The sequence below is a fragment of the Crocodylus siamensis genome, chromosome 9, assembly GCF_052110815.1.
Source record: "Crocodylus siamensis isolate JL-2025a chromosome 9, ASM5211081v1, whole genome shotgun sequence".
Classification (NCBI taxonomy): domain Eukaryota; kingdom Metazoa; phylum Chordata; order Crocodylia; family Crocodylidae; genus Crocodylus; species Crocodylus siamensis.
Window position 1 is genome coordinate 57153515 of NC_143403.1, and position 12754 is coordinate 57166268.

The window sequence follows — 12754 nt, forward strand, 5'->3', positions numbered from 1 at the left end:
GCAGCTGTCTCTGCATCATGAAATTTAGGAAAAATTTCTGCTGTTATAAACTTGTCTCTGCCTATCCAGAAGGTCATTTAATACCTTGCCAGTTAAATCCTATATCATTTTTTCTTACTCTGAATGGGATTGTGCTTTTTGAACATTGGCAGAATATTAGCACTCTTCTAATTTCCTGGAATTACCCAGTATCTCAAGATTTGTTTAAAAAAATAAGTTCTGGGCCAGAGTTCTTCAATCATTGCAAATACCTGGACCTGCTGCTTTCAAAATAAATATGCTTAGTAGATAACTACTAACATCTTCCTTCATAATCCTGTTTCTTTCTGGGTAAAAAACAGAAATATTTACTGGACATTTGTGCCTTTTCTGCATCATTATTAATAGACATTACCATCCTATCTAGTATTGGGTGTACATCACTATTATGATTTCTCTGGTTTCTACCATACTTTAAAAATTCACCTTATTGTCCTTAGCTCTGGATATTTCCCCATAACTTCCTTTATCAGTTTTCTACATGTCATGACTTACCACTTAGCTTGATCACCCTCTCTTGCCCCTTTTTATATTTGTTATATATGACTTTTTGTGTAATTGCCACCTTTGTTAATGAATTGGGATGTGATTTTAGCCAAACTTGCCCTCCATTTTTCAAACCTACTAAATTTCATTTATATTACTTTTTTCCTCTTAATCAACATTTTGTTTGTAATTTTCTCACCTCCAAAGAATCTGTCCCTTTTGAAGCAGAAAGCAAATATTACTGTTGAAACTGTCCACTGAGTCAGTTTGCCCATATTAAATATAATCATTTCATGATCACTGATCCTTACACAGCAATCAGTGTCTTGTTATTAATGTACCTTTATCCATCATAGTAAGGCCCCAAATAGTTACCTTGTGTTAAGACCAAAACCTTTTGGTGTTGAAGATTTTTTATTTTTTTTTAAATCTTTAAATTTTAGATATTCCAGGTGTGAGGGGGAATGGGGGTGTATTTACTACCAGCTGCATGAGATGTCCACCAGGTGTCTCCCAGTCCCCACTAGCAACACTGTTTTGCTTTCTATGAATTACAGGCTGGTTCTTAAGCAGTGGCTCATCCTGTTTAATTTGGTGGTCTGTAACTAGGGTGGCCATCAAAGAGGACATTCGGGTTTTCTGCTACTCTGTCCTCTATTGATAGGAAACTGATGCCTCTTCAAGAGAAAAATAGAGGACATAAAGGCATCCAGTTTTGTATCAACAGGGGACAACTGGATGGTCCTCTATGATGGCCACCCTATCTGTAACAGATTGCATCCTGGGCTTTGCTACACAGCCCTGTGAGGGGGTTGTCCAGACCAACTTTGATCCTTCCACCCTGGGTGGGGTCAAGGCAGAGGTGGGGGGCTGCATAGGGGTTGAGCGTCCTGGTCCTGGTCCTGGTCCTGGTCCAGGTGTGTAGGGCAGGGGCAAGTCAACCCTGATCCAGATACTCGGGGCAGGGCGGGGGACAAAGTTACTCCAATATGACCTGCACACGGGTGGAAGTGGAGTGCCTCTGATTCAGATACTGGGGGAGGGGAAAGGGGAGGGGGAGGAGGCAGCCTGGCTCCGATACAGGCATGTGACCAAGGTGGTGTGGAGCAGTCCCGATCCAAAGATAGGGGAGCAGCCTGTGCTGAGGTGGGGGGGGGGGCCCCAGCCGGGATCCCCCTTTGCTGCAATGGGGGTGAGGCTCAATCCAGCCACATGGCGTCGTCAAATTTCCTAACCCAGGGGGCAGCCCCGCGGGCCAGATTTGGCCTGGAGGATGAGCACTCCTGAGCGATGGAGTCGTTACACATTTTCAAGCACCAACTTCGTGGCTGGTCGGCTCTTGATCCGGCTGGACAGTCGCTTTTACCGTGCGATAGTTACTTTGCACCTAAGGCCTGTCTAAATGTTGACCCGTTAACTGCGCAACAGACGTAACGGGGACCCGGGGCCCTTGCGCCGCATTCGCTATAGCGCAAAATCCCCAGCGCGGGGCTGGAGGCGGGGCCGGTCCCCGAGAACAGGACACAGCGCCAGGCAACACTCACCCGCAGCGGCAAGGAGGAGGCGTCCAGCACCGAGAGGCCTTGGGGCAGGCCCCGCCCACGTGGCCGGCGCGCGGGTGATTGCGTCAGCGGTGGGGGCGTCACAACCACGCGACCCAAGGGTAACGGCGGCCGTTTGAAATGGCGCTGGCGGGGGCAGCGCCTTGGGCAGGTGAGGAGTGGCCCGGGGCCCTCGCCCTCGCCCGGCTGTAGCGCCGCTAGCCGGGGCTGGGTAGCCGGGCCGCAGCGCCGCCCACGTCGGTTCCCTGCTCTTGCCAACGTGGCCCTTGGCTCGGAACGACGAGACAAGCTGCCTCGGCTTCTCTTCGCTTTTTGCGTTGCGTCCGGTGTCTCCGGGCCCAGCAGCAGGCGCAGGGCCGCGGCTGAGGGAGGCCTGGCAGGGGCTCGGGGTTCTGCCGCTTCTCTTAAAACAGCCGTAGTGAGGTGTGGGGATCTGGCCCGGCTCTGTGCTGTACGCTGCCTCCTTTGTGCCTGCCCAGGGGGAGCCCTAGCAGCCTGAGGCTGTGGACAGCCCTTGCCCATCTGCTCCGGGCAGTGACTTCCTGAGACTCCACCACCTGCATTTGTCCATTCTTGAAAGAGTCATGGCACTTCCTCACCTGCAGCAGCCGAGCTTCTTACTGGTGAGTGTCTGCCCCAGGAGGCTCTGGCAGGGAGGTCTCGGATGCTGCGGGTCTGCCACTAACGCTCTTACAGTGAGCCATTTGGGATCGGGCAGGGAGTTGTCCATGGGGTACTTTCTGATGTGCTCCATGTAAGTCAGGCTCACTAAAGCACCCTGGAAGTAATACCCTGACCACTTGCAGAACTGCAGGGAAGTAAAGCTGGATGGAGCTCCTGGAGGTCATTTAGTCTCTAGTGCAACCCCTGCCCGAGGCAGGATCATCCCTATCTAAACCATCCCCTACAAATACATTGTTTATACTAACAAAACTATGCAATCGACCCCAAATGCAACCGCAAGCCCTAACGCCCTAACCTGACACAGGCAAAGCTCCTGCTGCTCCTGCCTCATCTGTCTGTGGACAATTCATAATGCTGCCCTGTTTTACCTGTACCTAAATGTTCACTAACCATCTGTCTCCTCTTTAACATGAAAGGTAAATCCAAGTGGATTAAAAAAAACTAGAGCTGAGATTAGCTCCCGTTCACATTCCAAACAGCCAATTTAGGATGTAAATAAACTAGTGCTATAGCAATGTCAATGGGCGTTGCTTTGCTGTGGGAGCAGTATGTAATACCAGATCTAGGGAATTCTGCCAATATTTGTCTGTTCAGCAGTCTTCTTGCTGAAGTGTTCTGATGTCAGAATTTTGTTCATGACAGGCCAGTTTGAAGGCAGATTGTGTGAACAAGCCCTTTGCTCAGAGGTGCCATGATCTGGAAACAGTCATTGAGGACTTCCCTGCCAAGGTACACAGTTACTATTTTTCATGAATCCATGCTGAGCTATACTTCAGTAGGCTTTCACAAATACCAGTTTTTGTTCCCACCTTTTCGAATAACGTTGAGGTCCTCAAATGAAGTGTTCTGAATTTAATAGCTTCTCAAACACTTCATTTTTTCCCCCCCAGTAATTAAAAGTAATCACATTCCTAAATCATATCTTTCATCCTTTCCTGAAGTGTCAAAAATGAGGACACTTTTGTCCTCATTTTTCCCTGTTAGCTGTGACACACAAAATACTGATGATCACTTGAATTCTTCATTGCCTTAGAAATTGTTTGTTTTGACCTGTCCCTTTTTCTGGCTGTTTCCCTGAAGGAACTGCATGCCATCTTTCCATGGCTAGTGGAGAGTATTTTTGGTAGCCTGGATGGCATCATTGTAGGTTGGAATCTTCGCTCCTTGCAGGGAAGAACACATCCTACAGAATATGCTATTGCCCTGGATTTCCTGGATCCAAGGTAAACTCACTTGTTTTGAAGCAGATTAAAAATGTAAGGGGAATCAATAACCCAGCCCTTGACTTGTTTCTTTTTGTACAAACACTCATCTATGAAAGATGCATAGAGAGAGATTTATTGTGGCTTTTTTCCTCTAATGCTTGTTTGCAGTGGCCCAATGATGAAGCTGGTTTACAAACTCCAGGCAGAGGAGTATAGATATGATTTTCCAGTTTCCTATCTCCCAGTAAGTAACCAGTAAATATTGTAAATATGAGAAAAAGATCCTGTTGTTGCGGCTATTGGAATATCTCTTGCTGTCAGGTACCCTGGGTTTGGTGAAGGGCCTGTTATTGTAGTTATTGATCTCTCAGTGTAGAGCAAGAGATCATGCTCTGAAGAAGAACTTTCTATAGTATTTAGAGGTCTGTTAGAAGAAGAGAATCTTCCATCCTTATGGATTGTGTAGGAAGTTGTATTACTTGTATTACTATAAGCACATGTGTGTGCTGTTCAGCTAAGGAACTTACTTTCTATTTGCTGTTCTGCCACTGAAAGAGAGGCTAGATTTATTATTTCAATGACTTACAGATATGGAGCTTTAAAACTACTTTTTCAAGCTTGTCAGAAAGAAACTGTTTCTGTAACCACATTTCATACTTCTGAAGGCACTTCCCTCCATGTGTAATGAAAACGAAATGTTCTCCTAGATGTGGAATGTAACACTTGCCTGTAGCAAAACAAGCCCTTCCTATGGTTGACTAGTTTTTCTAGCTGGCTCAAGTGGTGTGAGGCAATAGCTGTACCTTATCCGTATCCACAGTACCGGAGGTAGGGGCACTAGTGAAAAAGTCCCTGAAAACAAAGGGGCCTGGAAATGCTGTGCAAAATACTTTTTCCATTGCTACCTGAAGGTAACTTCTAGAACTAGAACCAGGAATCCTTTTACAACCAAATACATGAATGATTCTCAAAACCTCATTCAAGTAGCCTGTTTTGAGTAGCCTATTCATTATCTCATTATTTCTTATATTCCAGGGTCCTGTGAAGGCCTCAATACATGAGCGAGTCCTACCAGAATGCTCATTGTACCACAACAAAGTCCAGTTCCCTCCATCTGGTGGCCTAGGTTTGAACCTAGCTCTCAGTATCCTTTTACTAATTTAAGGGCTTACACTATCTTAATTCCTTTAATATTTTAAGTAACTAAATATGACAGGTTGAGAACAAGTTCTGCTTTATTCTCCTTTTACTTGACTCAGTTCAACAGTGTTCTGTATTAGCTCATTGCTGCAGTGTTTATGCTGCAAGATAATGCCCAGATCTAAAGTTACTGAAATCTATATTCTATTAAACATCATAGGTGGAGTGTTGGTCTCATTCAAGTCACTGATCAAACTATATCTGTTTTGCAAATCTGCTTTATGTATTTGCTAGGGACTAGCACACTGCAATATAATATAGAAACACAAGAGCCACCTTTAAACTAACTAAATCAGGTATAGGAAGTAGTCTAATCAAGGCAGCAAATGCTCATATGTTGCCAATAAGTGAAATTTTGTTGTATTGTGTATCCTTGACTCTGTCTCTCCAGATCCATTTGAATATTACATGTTTTATTTTGCAATTAGTCTCATCACACACAGAGTAAGTACATATTTTGTTAAACAGCACCACTTTGGCAAACCCTTTCTTTGTGGCACTTTTAAGACCCTACATGGCTTTAGATACAAGATTCAGGTTAGCTGGATCACATAACTATTCCTCTCTAAATGTCATTGGCTAAGTTTTGAACGTAGCCAGCAATTATACATATTACCACTATAAAGGAAGAAAACTAATGGTTCTTAAGGCTGCAATCCAGTGGGGAGCAACTTTTTGGCATAAATTAAGCCTGACACCCTCCCCAAGTACCTCTGATCCCCTTTCTTGTCCCATTTGATGCTTCGCTTTCTGTTCCTTGCTTAGTCTGCTGAATGCCAATCTGTAGAGGCTTCCCGTGCAACTTATGGAATGCATGTTGCTGGTTGACCACCCGTGCTATATTCCATAGCCTGTGGCTAAGGATAAATGAAGTATAGAAATAATTTAAGCTTCCTGTGCATGGTTACTTTATACCTACTGATCATGATGCTTATCTCTTTGTTGTAAAAACCTGCATGACTTCTTACGTGGTGTTGTACATTTAAACTTTGCCTTGTTTTTTAGCAGCATCTAACTGTGATCGTTCATCTGTGATGGCTCCTTGATGTGAAGTGTGCCTTATACTACTTTTACAAACTCTTCTGCAATGATTCATACCTCTTTAAAGCAGAACAGAATCCTGTAAATCCCTAGTCCAGGAGTCAGCAGCCCCCAGCACACATGCCAGTAAGGCATGTAAGGCTATTTTGCACAGCATGCCACAGCTGGCCTGGGATCTGGGCAGCTGCCACTAGCCATGGAACCTGGGCTACTTGGAATGGGCAGTGGGGAGGCTGCAAGCCCTGCTGAGAGCATCCCAGGCTCCATGGCAGGCAGCAGCTGCCCACAGCCCAGGCCAGGTATGGCAGGCAGGTGGGAAGCTGCAAACAGCTGCACCAGGCTCTAGAGACCCAGTCAGGCTCCACTGCAGAAGCGCACACAGCTTGGGGTGAGCAGCAGGGTAGAGGCCAGGGTTGCACTGCCCCCAGCCCCTTCCTGGCTGTGCACCCTGAGGCACCCATGCAGCCACCGCTGCCACAGAGCCAGCCAGGACTCAGGAGCCTGGTGCAGCTGTTTGCAGTTTCCTGGCTGCCTGCCACAGCTGACCCAGGTTCTGGGTAGCTGAAGCAGGTGGTGGGCAGACAGCAAACAGCTGCACCAGAGCCCTGGCACCAGCATCTTGGTGGCAGTGGCTGCATACATGCCTTGAGACACATGGGGAAGGGGTAGGGACCGTGCAATCTTGGCCCCTTCCCCACAGTCCACCCAGACGTGCTCATGCACCTGCTACTGGCAACGAGGATCAGGCCTCCTCACAGTTCCCCAGCCATCTGCCTCTGGCACACCAAGCTGAACAGCGGGTCAGGGTTAGGGTGTTTTTAGCAGTCCAGCTAAAAATGTTGTCAAGCCTTGCCCTAGGTAATTTCTTGTGTAACACAGAACATAGATACTTACCCAGTAATTTCTGCATCAAGCCTACAATGACACTTAGCAGATTTTTACTACAGATCTTGATATCCCTGTGTCCATTGATTTACTGTAATAATGTATCTTAATGTAAATATGTGCTATATACATATTTCAGAATACTCCCATCACTCATCATGTCAGTACTTCAAATAGTGCATACTTCATCTTGGTGGATGCATACCTGAAGTGGTTCCTCCCCACAGAAGGCAGTGTTGTTCCTCCACCTTCTTCCAATCCTGGCGGAACTATCTCTTCACCTGCTCCCAGGTAACAGCTAATCAGGTTAAATATGTAGTGCCAGTGCTAGACTGTACAGGCAATGGTCATAAAAGCTGGCTTGTTTGAACTGAGTTCTCATCACAGATAAGAAGAAAATGGTTCCATCTTTTTATAATTTGAATGTCTTATGTATAATACTTCACTGCTGACACCAGACAACTTGAAAGTCATTATGTTGCTATCTTTGTTCATGCTCCCATATCCTACCATGCTTTTTTTGTTAAGATGGCTGTCTTTGGCACAAATTTTTGTCCAGTTTTTCTTGGTTACAAGTTACAGTCCCTTTCCTGACCTTTTGTTGGTACTTGAAAATTATGGAATTTATGCACTTTTTTTCTCTAAAGGTCCCCATCAGTGCCTTTCACCTCTTATGGCATGCATCACACTAGCCTCCTGAAACGACATATTGCCCATCAGCCTTCAGTGAATGCAGACCCTGCTTCCCAAGAGATCTGGAGGTCAGAAACAATGCTTCAAGTGAGTCTGATTCTATGTCTTTTAATTTCTTCTGGGTAAGGCTGGCTGGAAAAAACTTATTTGCAGGTCAATTTCTTTTTCTTTACCGAAAGATAAAGTTGCTGTTCCATCCTCCCTAACTTGCTGCCCACTAATTTAATGGAAGGGTGCAGCTGTCACTTTATTATTGGAAAATGAAGCATTATGAAATTGTTAGGCTGTAATGTAAAATAAAGTGTTATGTTAGCCATTGATATAATTTGATAGGTATTAAAGTTATCACAGCTGGAAGGGCAATACAGTAGTGCAAAGGCAATCCAGGAAGTTTTTGGAGAGGGTTGGGGACAACTTCCTGGTGCAAGTGCTGGAGCAATCATACAGGGGCCATGCTCTTCTTGACCTGCTCACAAACAGGGATGAATTGGGCAGCAGAAACCACAAGATGATTGAGTTCAGGATCCTGATGAAAGAGAGAATGGAGAGCAGCAGAGTACGGACCCTGGACTTCAGAAAAGCAGACTTTAACTCACTCAGGGAACTCATGGGCAGGATCCCCTGGGATGCCAGTCTTAGAGGGAGAGGAGTCCAGGAGGGCTGGCTGTACTTTAAGGAAGCCTCCTTGAGAGTGTGAGAACAAACCATCTGGATGTGCAGGAAGACTAGCGAGTATGGCAGACCAGCTTGGCTTAGCAGGGAACTTTTCAGTAAAGTAAATCACAAAAAAGAAATGGAAACTTGAACAAATAACTAGGGAAGAATATAAGAGCATTACTCATGTATGCAGGGATGAAGTCAGGAAGGCCAAAGCACAGTCGGAGTTGCAGCTAGCAAAGGACATAAAGGGTAACAAGAAGGGTTTCTACAAATATGTCAGTAACAAGAGGAGGATCAGGGAAAGTGTGGGGTCCTTACTGAAAGGGGGAGGTAACCTAGTGACAGAAGATGCAGAAAAGGCTTACGTACTCAATGCCTTTTTTGCCTTAGTCTTCAAGGGCAAGGTCAGCTCCCAGGCTCTGCAAATGGCAGCATACTTTGGTGGGGAGGTGAGCAGCCAACAGTGGTGAAAGAACAGGTTAGGGACTGTTTAGAAAAGCTGGATATATATATATATATAAGCCCATGGGGCCGGATGGGATGCACCCAAGGGTGCTGAGTTAGCTGATGTAATTCCAAAGCCACTGGCCATCATCTTTGAAAACTCATGTCAATCAGGAGAGGTCCCAGATGATTGGAAATATTGCCCGTATTTAAGAAAGGGAAAAAGAAGGGTTCAGGGACCTACAGATCAGTCAGCCTCACCACAGGCCCTGGAAAAATCATGAAGCAGATCCTCAAGGAATCCATTTCTAAGCCCTTAGAGGAGAAAAAGGTGATTAGGAACAGTTGGCATGGATTCACCAGGGGCAAGTCATGCCTGACCAACCTGATTGCCTTCTGTGATGAGGTGACTGGCTCTGTGGTTGCAGGGAGACCAGTGGCTGTACTGTACCTTAATTTTAGCAAGTCTCCCACAGCATTCTTATAGGCAAGCTAAGGAAGCATGGGCTGGATGAATGGACTGTAAGGTGGATAGGAAACTGGCTGGAGCATCAGGCTCAGAATGGCTCAGTGTGTAGTTGGCAGCTGGTATCAAGTGGAGTCCCCCAGGTGGCAGTCCTGGGGCTGATTTTGTTCAGTGTCTTCATCAACAATCTGGAAGATGGCATAGACTGCACCCCCAACAAGTTCGCAGATGACACCAAGCTGGGGGAAATAGTAGATACACTGTGGATAGGGCTAGGATTCAGTGTGACCTAGACAAATTGGAGGATTGGGCCATAAGAAATCTCATGAGGTTCAACAAGGACAAATGCAAAATCCTGCACTTAGGACGGGACAATCCCACGCACCAGTACAGGCTGGAGGCTGACTGGCTTGGCAGCAGCTCTACAGAAGAGGACCTTGAGGGTTACAATGGATAGCTTAATATGAGCCAGCAGCATGCCCTTGTTGCCAAGAAGGCTAACAGCCTACTGGTGTGCATTGGTAGGTGTGTTGCCAGTAGGTCAAGGGAAGTGATTTTTCCCCTCTATTCAGCCTTGGTGAGGCCACATATGAAGTACTATGTTCAGTTTTAGGCCTTCCACTACAGAAAGGATGTGGAAAAATTAGAGAAAGTCCAGTTGGAGGGGAACAAAAATGATGAGGGGTCGGGGGATATGACTTTGTGAGGAGAGGCTAAGGGAACTGGGCTTATTTAGTCCAAAGAAGAGAAGACTGAGAAGGAATAAAAAGTCCTTTTTCAGATATGTGGGGAGCCAGAGGAAAAGCAAGGGCAACATTGGACCTCTGCTGAACCAGATGGGACAACTGATACCCAGGAAAAAGTCAACCTATTAAATGGGTACTTTGCATCGGTTTTTCATCAGTCCCGTGGGACACCCATGCCAACCACGGGACAGGGAGTTCCAAGTGAGAGAGATCCCCTGCCCTCCATTAATGCTGACCTTGTGAAGGAACATCTTGGGAGGCTGAATACCTTCAAGTCAGCCAGCCCTGACAGTCTACATCCCAGGGTACTCAAGGAGCTGGTGAGCATCATAGCCCAGCCCCTGGCACAGATCTTTGAAAAGTCCTGGCGCTCTGGTGTAGTGCCTATCTTCAAGAAAGGGAGAAAAGTGGATCCGGCTAACTATAGGCCCATCAGCCTGACTTCTACCCTGGGGAAGGTCTTAGAAAAGTTTATTAAATAGGCCATCCTTAATGGACTGGCAGATGCCAACATCCTGAGCTGTAGCCAGCATGGGTTTGTTGCGGGTAGGTCTTGCTTGACCAATCTCATTACCTTCTACGACCAGGTGACCCATCACCTGGACAAGGGAGAAGAGATTGATGTCGTATATCTTGACTTCAAAAAAGCCTTCAGTCTGGTATCCCATGATCACCTCTTGGCGAAACTGGTCAGTTGTGGCCTTGGGTCCACCACGATCCACTGACTGGAAAACTGGCTCTGTGGTCGGACCCAGAGGGTGGTAATTGATGGAAGTCAATTGTCATGGTGCCTTGGGACCAGTGGGCTCTATCCTTGGACCCATATTGTTCAACATCTTCATTAATAATGTGGACATTGGAGTCAGGAGCAGACTAGCCAAGTTTGCTGATGACACCAAACTTTGGGGCAAAGCATCCATACCAGAAGACAGGAGGGCGATCCAGGCTGACCTGGACAGGCTCAGCAAATGGGCAGACAAGAACCTGATGGTGTTTAGCACTGAAAAATACAAGGTTCTCCACCTTGGGAGGAAAAACCTGCAGCATCCTTATAGGCTCGCAGTGCTACGCTGGCTAGTACTACGGAAGAAAGAGACTTGGGAGTCGTCATTGACCAGAAGATGAACATGAGCCTGCAATGCGATGCTGCAGCTAGTAAAGCAACCAAAATGGTGGCTTGCATCCATAGATGCTTCTCAAGCAAGTCCGGGGATGTCATTCTTCCCTTGTACTCAGCCTTGGTGAGACCATAGCTGGAGTACTGTGTCCAGTTTTGGGCTCCACAATTCAAAAAGGATGTGGAGAAGCTTGAGAGAATCCTGAGGAGATCCATGCACATGATGTCAGGAAAACAGACCTTACAATGACAGCCCCATGGCTCTCCGCCTCTTTAGCCTGGAAAAGCACAGGCTCAGGGAAGATCTGATGGCCACCTATAAGTTTTATCAGGGGTCACCACCAGTACCTGGGGGAACGTTTGTTCACCAGAGCGCCCCAGGGGATGAACTGTTGAACCATTATAAACTGCTGCAAGACCTTTTCAGGCTGGACATAAGGAAGAATTTCTTTACTGTCCAAGCCCCAAGGTCTGGAACAGCCTGCCATCGGAGGTGGTTCAAGCACCTACATTGAACACCTTCAAGAGCAAATTGGATGCTTATCTTGCTGGGATCCTAATTTTCTCATTAGGAGGGTAATAAAGCACTGGAACAAGTTATCCAGAGAGGTGATGGAATCTCCATCTTTGGAGGTTTTTAAGACCTGTGAGACAAAGCCTTGGCTGGGATGATCTAGTTGGGGATGGTCCTGCTTTGAGCAGGGGGTTGGACTAGATGACCTCCTGAGGTCCCTTTCAACTTTACTTTTTTCTATGATTCCATGTCTTTTTGTGGGGAGAGAGGTCTGAGTCAGCTCACAATATAGACTAGTTTACAGTTGCTGTAACCTAGTTAACATTAGTGGAGTTACTCTGATTCAAGTTGCTGTAAAGGAGAGAATTGCAAATATGAAGTTGATTTTAACAGTGCTTTTCTTACCATGTTGCTAAACTGAAATGCTGACACTTCTAATATATAACACTGCAATAGACTGCACAGTAAGCTACCTGAATGTGTGTGGCCACAAGATGATCATTCCCCATAAAATGCAGGAATGGAAACTGAGGGCATATAAGTTTTTCATGTCCAGCTCCTCCTGACAGTTCATTGCATAGTTGCAGGAAATGTTCTTTGCCTTACTGTGGGAAATAATACCCACCTCGCAGGCACGAGGAGCATTTAACTTATTAATATTTTGAGAGATTCATGTAATTCTGATGTCTTCTATACAAAGCATTAATAACATTGTGTTAAGCCACATGTAAACTTAAACCTGAAACGCTGTCGTCTTTTCCAACTAAAACCACACCAAGGAATAATTAAAAACACATTTCCTAGAAGTCAAAAGCTAAAGATGTTTCCCCTCCAAAAAAGGGAACTTGTCAGTGTTGCATTAGCATTACTGTCTTAACCACCTTGTGCCCGTCTGGCCTCAAACATCTGGTCACGTGTCACTCTGGCCTGGATGTTTGGTGGTGTTTGCCTGTCCGTCCCAGATGTTCTGTCAAGTGGGTGTTTCCCTCCAGTGTAGTCTTCCCCTTTCTCC

The 12754-nt window shown here is 46.0% G+C and overlaps 1 protein-coding gene across 2 annotated transcripts in view; it reads left to right on the top strand.

Moving 5' to 3' along the window:
• The first annotated feature begins 2099 nt into the window (after positions 1-2099).
• SMPD4 (sphingomyelin phosphodiesterase 4) overlaps positions 2100-12754 on the top strand; it is a 31893-nt gene continuing 21238 nt past the window's right edge. The window contains exons 1-9 of one of the 2 annotated variants that reach the window (XM_090061912.1): positions 2100-2238; positions 2567-2710; positions 3414-3500; positions 3852-3994; positions 4145-4220; positions 5012-5120; positions 5568-5620; positions 7242-7393; positions 7750-7882. In XM_090061912.1, the coding sequence (XP_089918038.1) occupies positions 2672-2710; positions 3414-3500; positions 3852-3994; positions 4145-4220; positions 5012-5120; positions 5568-5620; positions 7242-7393; positions 7750-7882 (792 nt within the window). In that variant the 5' untranslated portion in view covers positions 2100-2238; positions 2567-2671. Of the gene's footprint in view, positions 2239-2424; positions 2711-3413; positions 3501-3851; positions 3995-4144; positions 4221-5011; positions 5121-5567; positions 5621-7241; positions 7394-7749; positions 7883-12754 lie in introns of those variants that run through there. The other variant, XM_090061913.1, reaches the window with a different exon arrangement.